Raw genomic sequence first — 15,949 nt, forward strand, 5'->3', positions numbered from 1 at the left:
TAATCTTAAAAATTATTATAGCTCCAATGTGCTGTTACTATTTCACTGAGGTAAGTGGTTGCTTTCATCTTTGGAGAAGGATTCTGCAGTTGTATGTAAACACAGAGAAACATAGAGACCAACTGTATTTTCACAGATGGTGGAACAGAACTTCAGTTACTTTGCTCATTACAGAATACATGTTACGAGCCAGTGGCTGAAACTTACCAGAGGGCAGCTTTCTTTAGTTCCATCCTTGGATTTGTTTTTGGCAAGTCTCTTTTTCTTTTTGTGAAGGGGCTTGGACTCCAAGATCATTTCTTCAAGTTCAAATGTTGGATCACAGTTCAGTCTTCCTTTCTGGTATGAAAGGATTCAAAGTTACTCTTTGAAGTATCATGGCATTTTTTCAGTTTATCTGGTCAGTGGTAATAGCATTAAGTTTAATAAATGAAAGCGGGTTAAATAATTTCTTGCTTCCTTTGTTGAATATTTAGCAGTACAAAAAACTATTTGTTGTTTATGTGACTAAGCCGAATATAAAGAAATTAGGTAAATAGTATAGAAACACTACTAGTAATTCAAAGATGTATCTGTGGATCAGAGGAAAGGAAGGCAAGACAAGCTCTTGAATGAAACACCAAGCTGTTAAAACAATGAGACTCTACCCTGATGATGGCATACTCTGACTTCAATTCAGCCTCTTGCCTAAAACCTGAAAACCAAGAAATATTTTGTTCTCTGGTCTCAGTTAATTAATGAATGCTTTCCTTGGTCAACAGAGTAAGGTTCTTGGGAAATGCCTTGCCAAATCTGGTCTCTTGAAATAGCAAAGCATTCTGTGTAAAGATATGTCAGCCTGGAAAATACACTTTGACTCACATTTTCATTGTTTTTCCTAGTACACCTGATTGACCAGGTGGAACAACCTCTGCAATATCAATCTCTATCCTGACGTGCAGAGTTTTTTAATAGGAATTTCAGATTGATCTCCGTAGGTAAAAAACATTGTTTTTCTACTTTTAAAGATGGAATATTATTTTCCCAAGATCAAGCAAGGATCAGTCTTGCAACTCAAATTTAATTTCACATTTCTTAACTATTCTGGTGATCCATTTTTACTGGTGTTATGTTTTTTCCCTCTTGCAGTTCTTCAGGTTTTGGAATGGGGGAAATGAAAGTGAGGAACTAAAGAAATCTTAGGGTTTTAATCCTTTTCCATCTGTCTTTGATGCCATAATATTTTTTTGAGCAAAATAACTTTCTCAACCCTTCTATAATTTCTCCTAAGCTTAGACTCCTTCCAAAACTCAATGGTGGTGACTGCCAAAGTGACAAGAACGTAAATATGTCTTTGGACATATATTTAAAAGTAGCAGTTAAAAGTAATGGAATTGGTGCAGCAATGCAATATGGTTACTATTGTCAACATCGGTCACAGAGGAAAAAACAGTTGGCCAAAAGAGCAGTATCCAACACATAGGTTTCATGATTCCTTTTGAAATTATGTCTAAGACAACTTTTTTTTCCACTCTCTCAGGAAACTTACTCTCTCCCAGGTACCCTCAAAAATATCTGAATCCAAGTGAAAAGAACCAAACATCTACATGAGAACTGTAAATTAAGAGGTTAAAGATACTTATCTGTGGCCAGCTGGAGACCATCCCATATTTGTTATGCCCAGACTATGGGATGGCTGGACATAAGCCAGCTGGATGTGGAAAAGTTGTAGTCCCATTATTGGTTTTTATTAGTACAGCCAAGCTACCATACCTCCCTGCTAAACAGTTAGGGCTAGTAGAGTGAAACGCATTGCTTGGCTGTACACTTCCAGACCAAATCTGGTTTGTATCCAGTTCTTAGCAGCAGAATTTCACTTTTAAAAAAATCATCCTTAGTACTCTATATATATTGTTTGGAGAAGAATTGTGGTGCAGTATAGCTTCAATGACTGAACCAAGTCAAGAAATGTGTTAACGCTACAGCTACCGCTTTTACTTCATGATATTCAAGTCCATTCAACTTACTAATGACAAAATCAAAATAAAATAAGAACAAAATGGTATCACAGAAAAAAGAATTGCCGCCAAATTCCCTTGTGAATTCTGAATGCTTTAGTAAAGGAAACTGTCAAAAAGGAAATGGGTCAGCCATTCTGGAACTGTTTTGAAGGAAAAAGGTTTTGCATACTAGAATAATAAAAGCTTTGTAAATGGTATGCCAGATGCCTAAATTTCAGAACAGCAACAATATTCTTGGTGTTTGTTGGCTCACAGTTGGCACTAATACAGTGTAAACTGACAGTTGACACTAACAGCTAAAAATCAGTCAGCAAACATTTTTTTTTTTTTTTTTTTTTTTTTCATTTAAAAGAGGGCTGAAAGTGAACAAAGGTTAATTAGGTTTTTTTTTGTTTTGTTTTGTTTTTTTTTTTTTGTCATGGTCTAATGAAGCAGGCTCCGTTTTCTTAGCTGTAACTGAGTAAATTAAAGCAGAATCCAAAATAAAGTTTCTGTGAGAGGTAAATCACTGAAAAGCAGTAAATGCAAGTGTAAACAAGTTAAAAGTTAGAATTTGTGAACACTGTTCATCTGGCATGTCAGCTTACATTAGGAACAAAGCCTGGAGTCACAGCTTTATCCAGAACAGCATCCCAGTTGACATCAACTAAGTATGGAGAGCTTTGGATATCTGCAAGACTTGAAAGACGGCACTCCGGGTCCTTGGTGAGGAGCTGTGATCAAGCACAAGAAATTTTCTAAGGGACTGGATAAAACAGGAAATGTACTTGTAATGGTACACAATGTAGTGTGTGAGCATGGCTAGGGAATTCTCTAACAAGTTCTAGAAGGTATGATCCAAAAAATGGAAGTAGTAACTCATAGAAAAAAAAAAAAAAAATATATATATATATATATATATATATATATATAATCTAACTGTTAACAGATGGCTGCTGCAAATGTAAGCTGTATAAATGAATTAGTAACAGAAGCCTGTTTACGAATAGATAAGAGTCCAAGTGACATGAAACATCACAGTTCAATGTCACACAACAATTTGTACTTCATCTTTAATTTATTGGAAGATATTGTTACATTGAGCATCCTGGTAGCAGTTAAAATTGGCCACCTTGTTGCTCCATTTGTTAAAAATAGATTGCTCATTGCTGCAAAAGGAAAAGTTCTTCTGTTTCTCTATTCACACATTCATAAAATCTTCAGTACTGATGATTGGAAATGCCTAGAAGAGGTAGATAAACCTTACAGTGCAAAGAAAAAATAAAATAGACTGGGGTTTTAAGAAGAACACACCTTGTAGGGTCATGGCACATTGAAAAAGAACCCCATCTTGTAGCTTAGCAACATTTCCAGTGAAGTGGCTTGACTTTTTTTTGACTATTGCCTCTGTAGCAACACAGGACAGCAAGAAATGCAGCCTTTTTTATTTCTAAGGTCTCTGGCTGGAAACAGCAGCAGATAGTCAGGGAGCTGGAATTACACTTTCCTATCATTAGTGAATTGGTTTTAAAATAAAAATATTAGCCAGAAAGAAGCAGAAAGCTATTTGAAGTGTCAGCTTAGGAATAAGAATAATACAATTTCTTAAGAAAAAATACAGCATCAAACAACGCTTGGAAAACTGTAGGGAAAAAGAACTACTTCCTTATCCTTGAAATTTTGGCTATCTAATGTGTGTCCTGATGTTCTGCATTGCTGGAGGGGCTTCTGTACGAGAAGAAAAGGGTGGAAGATGTACTTTCTTACCTTTTTTAGTAATGCTGTCATGCCCTTGCACCATGTAGATGAGTAGTGGACTCTTTCTATCTTGAACATGTTGAGTATCTCATCAATGGGGGTGGCTGAATGAATTTCATATGGCCTCTGGAATTAAGTTAAATCAATATCAATTCAGCAGGAGTGGATAATAAATGTACACAATTTCCTCACATTTCCTGAGCTCAGTATTGTTTGTACTGGAGATATTGAAACATCAAAATATCTTGTAACAATTTTAAGCTAATCATTCATTGCATGTGTTCTTTTCTTTGATTATAATGAATATAATTACTCATAGATGCATTTCTTCTCTAGTTTTTCTCTCATGCTAAGTATCCATTCAAATTAGTTGGTGAATAGTTTTGTTCTTGTGGCATTTCATATGAAAATAGAATTTACTAATTTACTTTTTTTTTTTTTTTTTTTTTTTAAGCTTGTAGTACTAGGAAAAACTTGTGATTTAAGTAACCAAATACAGTATTGCTAGCTAAAGTGAGCTTTGTAATCTTGGCTTCACTGAGATATTAAGCATACAAAAATCTTCATGAGAGTCACAGTAAGAGCTCAGACTTTCCACAACCCAATCTTTTTTCATACCTCTTTTTGATATCTAAAATGAACTCATTGCATAGATGTAGGTGTACCTGCAATGCCTGGGCTTCACAGTGCTTTGATCTTGAAGATTGCTATGATTTACCTTTTATTAAATGTAGCCTTTGGAAATAAATGTACTACCCATAAATTTACTACTTAATAATTAAAAAAGCATATTTAAAGGTGTGTATTTCTGGTGAAAATTGTTAGAATATTGCTCTATGTTGAGGTGTATTTTAAAACTGGGATAGAGCATGGGTTGCTTGTGAATTAGGCTTTACATAGTAACCACACAATGTGTGATATGAGATCTGGAGCTAAATGCTATTAGTACATCAATGTGCAAATGCATAACTCCTATAGATGGAAAATCCAGCATTATTTCAAGCAGTGTGCTGTCCTGGGTGCTTTGTGGTAAAACACGAGGCATGAGAACTGTTGCAGTTTATTGTCCTCCTCTGAGGCTGGGTGGGCTTCATGGTAGTGAAGGGGACTGCTTACCATGCAGCCCTGTATGGTTGTGCTACCCCTTTGCAGCCATCTGCACAGAGCTGCTGCAGCAGATGGAGCTTCGGAGCTTGAGGTTGTTGCAAACATGCCTTGGGTGAAGCACTGTACCTCAGAGTACCACTACTCCCCTTGTCTCTACTCCTAGGGGTTTAGGCCTTAACAAGACTGAAAACACATAGAAATACAATTTGGGGAAAAAACACACCTTTTGCAGTTATATGCAAAGGTGTGGGCTCCAATCCATGCTCTGCCTTGCTTCACAGGAAAGGGCTGCTCTTAGGGAAAATAACAAACAGCTGGCTTGGTTGACTGGAGCATGGACAGATGGCAGTGTTTGCATTTAGAAAAAAAAAACATTTTGATTCAGCCTCAGCTTTGCCTTGTCTCTGGCTAGACAGGCTTATTCAGAGACAACTGTACTGATCTTGGCAAATAGATACCCATCTATATCACTTTTCATTTACGAAAGTGATTAGGTATCTTCTGTTATTAGTCATGGGAATTTCAGCTGTCCTTATATGATCATTGATTGTTTTCCTTTCCTGGAGACACTCTGTGGTGAAAGGATTGATGTAAAAGCAGATGGACATTTTTTTTCATATTATTTTATATACATCTAGCACTTCCTTCTGTAACGGATTCAGAATGTACTTTTCTTATCACTGCCAGAACTTCACTGTTCAGATAAAAATTGAGAATCATGACAGGGAAAAATTGCAAAGCATTTTTTTTTATTTATTTTTTTTTTTTAAATAATTTCAGTTGTGGTTTTTTTTGGGTTTTTTTTGAGAGATGTACTGACATGTGGCATGGGAGAGAGAGATCTTTATACTGGGGCTGTGACTTTTGCCATTCCATGTGAAATATTTTGGCAAAGATTTTTTCACTATGTTTATTCACAGAATTGATTAGATAACTAATGAGTGAACTGGCAGATAAACATTTTTCTGCAGTTGAACCAGTGATGTAGGAATATTATTATCATCTTTTAAACATTATATAAGAGAATCAAAGATATAATGAAGCCAGAGGTAACTGAACTTCTATCTGGAAAAGATTCCATTATTTCTAGTTCAGCATTGTGATTAGCCATTGAAATATTAGGCTTTAACCTTAGCACACACTAAAAGCCTATGTCCATTTTACACAAACTTTATATCATAAATGAGTGCGAGGTGATACCTTCCCAAGGATGTTGTCAGCTGGGGAGGGCCCAGAACTGCATACCTGACCACAGTCTCAGCCTTGGTCACTCCAGTGTTATCATTAAGGGCATGTTCTGGAAATTGCAAACATTTGGATTTCTTTCAGGCAGTAGATTAAGCATTATTCTTACCCAACCCCTCAACAATTCATACGCTGTAATTCCTAGAGACCACCAGTCAACAGGGTACGAGTATCCTGGACCTCCATCCATAAAGGCCTGGAACACTTCTGGAGCTAAAATTGTAAAGGAAATCAAATGAAAAGCATTATATTGGGGTTATACTATGTATAATTAATGCATGTATTTTAAAAATCAATAAGGACGCAATAAACTGGAATTAAATATGTTTGCAAACACAGCATTTTCAGGATGCAGATTCAGTACCTTGGTTTGCTGGCAATGAGTGTTGTATATAACCAGCAGTATGCTGTGTTCCGTGTCTTTGTTTGCTTTGCTGAGAGTAGAGAGCAGTGATGGTGCATCTCTGGCTGATTTCCTCTCCAATGCAATATTATCATTTGCCACTCTAGCAAATTAAGGTCTCTCTTAGAACCATCCAGGCAGAAAATGCTGAGCTGTGGTCTATGCCATTATTCTTGCTATGTTCTATCTAGTACTGAGCAGAGCTGGGGGCAGGAGAGTATTCAAGATCATTCAGCACTCAATCCTGGGTAACCTTTACGCCCAGCTCTCAGATTAAATTCCATACTTTATCATCTGCATTACATACTTCTGTCTTCCCCAGACAGGATTTTTCAGTTTCGTATGTTGATTTTTTTCTTACTACACTTTTTCTGAACAAAAAAAGTGGTTATGGTAGGGAAATTTCTAAACTTAAGTGTGACTTGGAATATTTAGGACAACAAGGGCATACATTTTCTGGGACAAATATTTCTAAGTGAGGTCATTCTTTGTGATCAATTGAAGTGTTGAAGAAGGTAGATCTCATCTCCAGACTCAGTTATACATTTGAATAGAATTAATCAGAGGAGTTTAAAAGGTATTTAATATTAGAATATGGTAATTAAACACAAATCCTAATACTGATTTTGTGCTGTGATAAACTGTCAGGATTGGAAATACATGCTGTGTCAGTAAATTAATGAATTTTATAAAGCTAACTTTCAATGAGAAGGAGTTGGGTAGAACCCTGCTCTTTTCAAAGCAAGGGCCAGTTAGCTAATTTCAGCAAGACATTATGTTGCTGTAGTTATTCTCAGACTGTTATATCTAAAGAAGAGAGGATATGAAATAAAATTAAAAAAAAAAAAAAAAAAAAAATCAGTCATGCTTTTCTAATTACCTCACAGCAGAATCTCAGTATGCTTTGTGGAAACCACGCTTTCCCTGGAGATTCTCTGAACAAAACCATCACCAACCATAACATCATGCTTCACTGCAATTACCCAGTGAGCCTCTTCTGGCCATGACACTGAGTCTAATGCACCACATTACCACCCGATTACTATCTCATCGCATTCTAATGCACATACTGCAAGGAATAATTTAGTCTGGTCATGCTTAGTTCTAAATGGCACTTAGGGATTTAGCACCTAGAGAAGTACCTTTAATTAAAGGACATTCTTTCCAGAGGAACTTTTGCAGTCTTTGCACCATTACATGTTGCATGCTAACAATTTACAGATCGAGTTGAGTTCAGAATCTTGAAGAACCAAACCCAATAGATTTGGGTATCCATGATTTCATTGTGACAAAACTCTAGTCTGAAGAACAAAATAATGAATGAAAGTGGTCTTATGCTTTCTAACTATAGGACCATCTCTAAATAGATGTGGTAGGAGAAAGGCAGGCACTTAAACATTTCTTTGAACCAGAATATATGTGGCCAGGGAATAGCTGAAGAGTGAATCTTGGGTATCCATAATATTATGCTGTGATCCAGTATGGTATGAGTGAACAAAACCTTAAACATTGTCATGATGAGTTAGCTCTGTCTCACCTCTAGCTAATATAGCTCAGCTTCATAAATTCATAGAATCATGAATAAATTCATAGAATCAGAATGACTTGGGTTGGAAGGGACTTCAAGAATCACCAAGCTCCAACTTCTCTGCCATTGGCAGGGTTTCCAACCATTGGATTAAGAACTAGATTAGGTTTCCCAGGGCTCCATCCAGCCTGGTCTTGAATACCTCCAGGGATGGGGCATCCATATTCTCTCTGGGCAACCAGCTCCAGCATCTCACTGTCTTCTCAGCGGAAAAACTTCCCCCTGACATCTAATTTAAATTTTTTCTACTTTAGAATAAGACCATTCCCCCTTGCATCTTCAGACACTCTTCAGACCTTGTTTGCATTCCACTAAATGCTCTCTCATATGTGTAACTGTTTTACATGGGTGGTTCATCACATAGGTATGTGCTGAGGACAGATAGATTTTCCCATTTTATTTCAGTGGATCAATATGTCTACATACTTGCTAAACTGCGTACCAGGCACCAAAGTCATTTTGAATATCACTGTAGGTACCCTGTACTGAAGGTTTGCTTCATTTAGCCATATTTGGAATTATCTTTCCCACAGTGTCACTAAAGAAAATAACCTTTATGGATGTTATTACTCAGCTATACAGATACAGTGCTATTTCTTTTTTTTGTAGCTTTAGCATTGTAACAATGTGAAGAATCACTATCTGATTACTGTGAGCTAGAGATGAAAGCACTTTATTGATGTAACCTATGACATTACCAGAATGGAACAGCTATTTTTGCTAACTCAGCCTATGAGTTATCCACCTCCATTTTACTTGCTTACTCCAAAAGCTTTAGCATCAACTGATTCCACGTTAAGCAGATGAACAGAAAATGCTTTCTTTTGTTCACTGGCCCTGGTGTTCTGAAGCTCTGTTTTCTTAAGCTGATGATATCAATCTTAAGATTGGAAAATGGACAGTTGGGCTCCTGCTTTTTAAAGTAGACAACCACTTTTCCTCTGCTTTAGTAATTGCACTCCGGCTGGACTGACCCTCTGCATTTGGTCAGCTTCAGAGGAGCTCTGGTAAGCACCTGCTTTACAAAACAAAGGAGGGCTGCTAGAAGATGTAATATGAGTTCTCATTTCCTAAATACAAATTTATTCTCAGGGTGAAGTTTCAACTCCTCTGAAGCAAAAAAAGAACTTTCCTCAATTTGCAAGGCTGTTGAGTACCAGTTTGATACAGTAGGTAAAAATGGAGGCCTCCAGCCTGGACAGAAAATTTCTGCCATTTGCCTGCTTTGGGATTCTTACTCAATTCAGAAAATCAGCAAATTCTCCGAGCGCTCAATGTTAGCCAAAATTTGAACAATTATAGTTGTGAAATATGGAGTACAATATTCTTTTTTTTTTTTCTGTAAGAAAGTATGTCAGCAGAAACAATTGTGAGTACTAACTAGCTGGATAAAGAAAAAATTAAAACACTGAAAGAAAAGTTAAAATTCTGCGCTGATTTTCTTTAGGATTTTTACTGACATAGACTACATCTAATCTTTTAAAACTTGAACTCAGCCTCAGGTTGGATGGTCTTCCTGCAACCTGGAAGCTGCTGTGGGCTGGCTCTTATGTCCCTAAGAAGGATAAATTTGAGCTTGCCAGGTTGGAACACTTTTCTCTCTGCATCCTTCCTTTCCTTGAATAAATTCTGCTGAACAAGACTTTCGGGGAGAATACATATGTATTTCTACGTATTTCTGCTGATTCTTTTGGGTGAGGGTTGTAGGACTATCACATACAGTCAGAATGAAGGCTGGTGAAACTTAGCTGATCCCCTTCTTGCTCAACCCTTCTTAGTGATGTGAGGAAGAGGCCAGAAGTTTCAACGGGATCTCAACAGTCTCTCAGCAGTTATCATGAACAGCATGGGCTGTTCAACTTTTCTCAGATAGATGGAAAATTTGTCACCAAGAGTACTGGGGTCTTCTGAAATTCTCAGAAGCAATGCAATCTTTTGGCTTAGGCAGAAAATTACTCTCCCTGTGTGGCAGAGGAGTATGACCAAGCATCTTTCACACCAGGCTATACTAAGCACAGACACAAAGTACTTTAGAAATAGCTAGGACATCTCTATTATAAAATCAGGAAAATAGCTAAGAGAAAATTGAACATGAAAGCAAACCTAGTGTGCCTGCATCAGTCTCAGAAGCAGTGACTTCCTGTGATACCCATGCTATTGTTCTATATGCTTAGCTATACTTATAGATTCAAATAATTTTGTGAAATATAGAGCAACTTCTGACAAATCAATTTGCAGATACAACTCCTTGCTATAACTGTCATTGTAAATGATATAGAGGACTGGCAATACTTTACCCTATTTGTGGAATATTATTAGTACTGATACGATTCCTAAACTTGAAATTAAAAGAGAATATCAGTGTAACTGAAGAAAAAAAAAAAAAAAGAAAAAAAAAAACGGAACCCTGATTTTCATTACTTTTTCTTGCTTTAAAAGAGTATTTTGTACATAGAATAAAATGCTTTTAATTAAGATTTCTAGAAGTCTGCAGAACATTCATAGGAGTGCAGAACATTTAATTCCATAGTTGAACTGTAAGCTCTCCAGGTGTCTGAAATTCAGGCCATTTTAATTTGGTGCCCAGTGGCAAGTATGAAAAGACTGTCATGAGAAAAAGAAGTCAATTAGAGGTCTGTCACAATGGTTGCACCAAATAACAACCTAACAACCATTATCTTTTTTTTTTTTTTTTTTAAGAGAGCATTCTGGTTTAATCATAAAGAAAAATCATTGGACTAAATCATAAAATGAATAGGCCTTGCAATAAATAAAGGTCTTGTAATGGCTCTAAAATGAATCCCAAATAGCACAAAATGAAGTTTCTTGTCTCATGAGCCGATTTAAGGCTCACTTCCTTAGCATGAGCCTAATCAAAGAGCACCTAGCGTACTTGCCTGGCTCTGTGCAGGAGGCTATGGAGTGTTGATTAAGGAGCTTACAGAGCTGCTGCTTACAGTAACCCAGCAGCAACTTCCATGGTCTGCCTTGAAACTTTGTTAAAAAGGTGAGAGGAAAAGTGCAGGGAAGTGAATGCACTATACCTGTCCCCAAAGGGCATTTACCTCTCAGTAACAAATCTCCTCCTTTACAGTATGTAAACAATATCTTGCAAATGATTCTTGAAGACTGATTAGCTGTAGAGAACTAATTGTCCATGCGTAGGTAAACACTGTCAGTGAGAACTGCAGAATAAAGCCTACAAAACATCAGTGTTAATAATACTACTAAATGAAATAATAATACTAAATGAAATTAAAATTAAAAATACAGCCATAGTGCTTTGGCCTGAATGTTTGTTGATGACCAGGATGTCCAAAACATTTATCAGGAAAGACAGACCAGGCATTAACCATCCAGTTGGGTGGTCACTGCTCTCTGCAGTTAATTCGAATCTTAGCCGAGAACCTTCATGTCAGAAAGGGGAAGTGGAGTTCTGTGGTATATCACAGAGGTTGCAAAGAAATTCACTGCTAATCACGTAGCAAATCATACCTCAGTGATGTGTTTTATTGTCGTTTCCAATGTTTCAAAGACAGGAAAATAAGTTCTAGTGTTATTAACTGAGTTTAAGAGTGATACCACAGTAGGGTAACATTCTGCTTCCACACATTTGTCCCTGAGAATATGTAAGTAAATATATACACATACTAACAATGTATACAGTACAAAAATGTTGCAACCGTACAAAAATGTTGCAACCCTAGAATTTTCTAGTTTCAAAATGTGTGGATGACTTGATGCATACAGTGTGTTTATAGTTTAGTCACATTCATGCACTTTGCTGACTCAGATTTAATGGATGACAGACTGAGCGGAATAAAAAGTCGATTTGCCTTTTAAAATAATATTCTGAGAGCCTTGAACTGACAAGGTCTGCTGAAATATTAACTGCTTTCTCAGCACTGTGATGAGAAAAGAATAATTTTCAGTTTCCTCAAAAAAATAAAGACAGAAGGTCAGTAATTCTTCTGGGTCACGGATTAAACAGAAAACAGAAGTCAAACCATAGTGATGACAAGTGATATTCTATTTATAGAGTTATTTATTTACTTATTTAAAGAGAAGAAAACAACTTATTTCTCCCTGAATATAAGCATAGGCTTTGTTAAGCTATCGATTTGCCTCCTGGAGTTTACTTTCTTGTATGGTGTAAAGGTCTAAATTAAAATGGATAGCTTTCTGACTTAGAACTTCAGTCTAATAAAGTGCTAATTTCTATTGTATAACATAGAGAACTGCTCACAGTCTGACTGTGCTGAGCAATTTCATAGTGTGAGGTCTGGATGTATTAAAGCAGTGTAGCTGATTTTGTACCTTTATTCACATAATACACCTCAATAGTTTTAACACTCATATTTAAGGCAATTATTCAATCAAAGCCAATACTTTACAAACCATTCCCTGAATACAGACACTGCATTTACAATGCCTTATTAGTTTGTCCTAAGGCCAAGCAACCCTGCCTGCTCTCATTCAGTGCTGTCCTCATAAAACCTTCTGTGTTACTTAAGCACTGGACAGAACCCAGTTCTTGTCCTTCTATTTGCGTAGAGAAACTCTTTCCCAGTGAAGCTCCAGCTCAACCTCAGGCACACAGCCTGTGATTGCTAGTCCTATTGAAAGGAAGCTCAACAATAGTGAATGTGTCATGGTCTCCTCCTGAATATGAAATTATACAGAATCATAGAATGACTTAGGTCACTGAGCTCCAACAGCCCTGGCATGTGCTGCTCTACATGAAATCAGGCTGTCCAGGAGTCTATCCAACCTGGCCTTGAACAAGAATGGGGCATTCACAACCTCACTGGGTTTACTCACACCATTCTCTGAGTAAAGAATATTTTCCAATGTCTAACCTAAATTTCCCCTCTTTTAAAGTACCTTACTTACTCCATCAAAATGCTCATAGTGGCTGCAGAGTTACAGTTTCTCCAACAATCTGTTGAATATCCCCTTACCATGGTACCATTAGCCCTATGTCTATTCAGCACTAGGTATCATGTATTCCTGCCATTTGTTTATGCATGCCAAAACCTTTGGAAGTCACATTTTTTTACCCAAGAACAGAAGTGATTCAGAGGGCAGAAATTCTCCATTGCATTGCAAGAAGTCGCTGCACATTGTTTCTTCTCCCACCTCTGCTGGATTTGTCTTTCCTCTCACAGCAACTTGCTGAGCTCCACATTGCATAAGGTCTTTCTCAGGCAAGTTTAAAAAAAGAAAAAAATTTATTTCCTGATCTCCTGAGCTTTTTGGGCTATTTGTATTTCTACTCTTCAACATCAGAGCAGAGCCTGAACATGAATACCTACTTGCAGCTCAGTGGTTAATCCCCTCAGCCAGGTGCTCCTAGAACAAGCTGGAATCTCACCAACACAGGGGAGCATTTATCTGAGCACCTCCCAGCCTTACATCTGCTCTCAATTCTTGCTTATCAGAAGAAGCAGAACTCATGATATTTCCTTGAGATCAAAAGGGCAGTAGAGACAGCACCAGCAGAACTCTGTGAATAGGCAGTCAAACCCTCTGTAGAAAGAGTAGGATTTTTTAGAAAACACTGCCTTAAATGCACTTGAATAGCAACTGCCTGTAAAGACCTGTTTCATTTCAGAGCACTGCTTATTGTGAACACAAATAAAGCCATGTTTGAATGCTTCTGAAAATCTAACTCCAAATTTGTACTTGCCTCAGGAACAGTATATTTTTACTTTACCTGTAAGGTTGATATCAGGACATCCACTAGCTCTCCTGCGACTCCAGTAGTACTCCCACACACTATTAATTAATAGATAGGTGACTCATACATTTTAAAAGTTTGGCGGACCTCTCTGTAAATCCACACTTCTCTGGTAATCTCAGACAAGCAGCTATTCGTCACCATGACAGCAACCTATGAAAGCAGCCATGAAAATCTGAGATAACAAGCATGCAAGGCAGGAAAGGGTAGCTGAATTAAATGCTGTTATTTTGGCTCTGGGTTTTTTTTTCAAGTGTATTTATATCACCAAATATTTTTTATTTGACTGATTTGAAGTTCAGGCATAGTACATTATTTGTATAACTTCAGTCTCTGCTGAAGGAAGCCCCACAGCCTCTACCTAACTCCCCTACCACCAGAAACAAAAAAGAACAGAAACCTATTGTAAGTGGAAAGCTCTTGCAACATTCCTGAATAACATCCAGATGTATGGAAATTCCATCATTCAAAAGGAAATATTTCAGGGAGTAAAAAACATATGCTCTAGGACTCAAATACTTCGTAAATAAGCCAAGAATGGGGGATAGACATTATCTGTAGTGTTTTCTAGACGCATTTTAATGCTTAATATTTTGCTTTGTAGTCAACCAACCAACAAAATTGGCTGGAGGGCCAATATTGCAAACCAGTGCCCAGTGCACTGACACAATAAAACCTTTGACAACCTTCACAGTCGCTGGTAGATCTGAGCAGCAAGTTTGTAATGATAACATTAGGTATGGGTGATACGCAAAAGTTTCCTAAATCAGATTAAGGCTCACATTTTATCAGCCAGGAAGGAGGAAGGTAGAGAAACCACCTAGGTTTCTGAAGAAATATTCAGGTTCAGATACACAATGTTCAGTAACCATTCAGTAAATAGGCAAATAGGCAGGAAAAAAGTTCAGGAGCAGGAAGGCCATGCTTAAAATTGTAAGATCTGTATCTTAATCAGAACAGGTAGTACAGTTTTATGATATAGATTCACTACATTTTCTCCCGAATACCTGTTTTACGCAGTTATGCTGCATGCAAGCAAATTGCTCCTAGCAATATCAGCCTACTCCAACCAGATTTCAAATAGAAGCATTAAATATAGCTTTTAAAAAATATGTATATTTCCTTAAATTGACCACTGGAAGAAGTGAGAAATCCTCTAAGAACCTTCCTGAAAGAGAGGAGTGCAGTGTGCCCTCATATCTGATTAAATATAATAAGATCCATGTGGGAGTGAGACTTTCTATATAATCCAGAGGGGGAACCAACTCTAGTCACAACTCATACCCTTACCATCACAAAAACCAGGACAGCATAACACAGCAGCCACTAAGTTCCCTTAGTTCTGGTGCTCAGCCAATAACTGAAGGAGATTTTGTCTTGTTATATTGAGGTTAAATTATGATTTAAATTCCTGGTAATCTTTTCCCAAGCATCTAGTGATAGGATGTGATAGGAAACAGCTTCAAGTTGCACCAGGAGAGGTTTAGATGGAATATTAGGGAGGATTTCTTCATGAATACAGTGGTCAAGAATTGGCATGGGCTGCCCAGGGACTGGTGGAGTCCCCCCATTGCTGGAGGTATCCAGGAGATGTATAGTTCTGTGAATGTGGTAGGTCAGACTGATAAGTCTTTTCCACACTCTATAATTCTATAACTCTATAATGAAAGCTTACCACCAAAAGTGGTGCCTTATTCCCCACTTCTTTTTTTCCCTGTTTCAATCATTGTCTAGATGGCCTATATAGATCCTATGTGGAAAGCGAGACACAGCCTTAAAGGCAGAAATTGTATGGACTTAAACATCAGGAGTTTTTAAAAAAAAAAAAAATAAATAAATAAAAAAACAACACTTATCTAACCTGAACTCTGCAGCTGAAAAGTACTTCTAGTACTTAACTTAAATATATAATTTTTCACAAAATTGAAAGACAAAAAGAAGTAAAATGAACACATTCAGAGGAAAAAGCAGCATCGAGTGTCTGGCCGTATCTGTTAACCTTTTAATGTCTGAGTTTTGCTGAAGCTTAAATACCTAATTTGTTCAACAGAGAATTCTCACCCATTATTTTTCACATGAAGCAGAGAATTTTAACATCTCTAAGTGCCTTCCTGCCTTCTCACAATCCA

General features: G+C 37.2%; 2 protein-coding genes across 2 annotated transcripts in view; one reads left to right on the forward strand and one right to left on the reverse strand.

The window, feature by feature from the left end:
- STX18 (syntaxin 18) overlaps window positions 1–15,949 on the forward strand; it is a 540,575-nt gene that overhangs the window by 105,265 nt on the left and 419,361 nt on the right. The window lies entirely within an intron of this gene.
- The window catches only part of STK32B (serine/threonine kinase 32B), a 150,770-nt gene that overhangs the window by 19,238 nt on the left and 115,583 nt on the right, over window positions 1–15,949 (reverse strand). The window contains exons 7-10 of the mRNA XM_052681669.1: window positions 6,199–6,302; window positions 3,747–3,863; window positions 2,588–2,713; window positions 208–339 (exon numbers count right to left, since the gene is read on the reverse strand). Of these exons, the coding sequence (XP_052537629.1) occupies window positions 208–339; window positions 2,588–2,713; window positions 3,747–3,863; window positions 6,199–6,302 (479 nt within the window). The remainder of the gene's footprint in view (window positions 1–207; window positions 340–2,587; window positions 2,714–3,746; window positions 3,864–6,198; window positions 6,303–15,949) is intronic.

The sequence above is a fragment of the Tympanuchus pallidicinctus genome, unplaced genomic scaffold (genome assembly GCF_026119805.1).
Source record: "Tympanuchus pallidicinctus isolate F22 unplaced genomic scaffold, pur_lepc_1.0 scaffold2, whole genome shotgun sequence".
Lineage (NCBI taxonomy): Eukaryota > Metazoa > Chordata > Aves > Galliformes > Phasianidae > Tympanuchus > Tympanuchus pallidicinctus.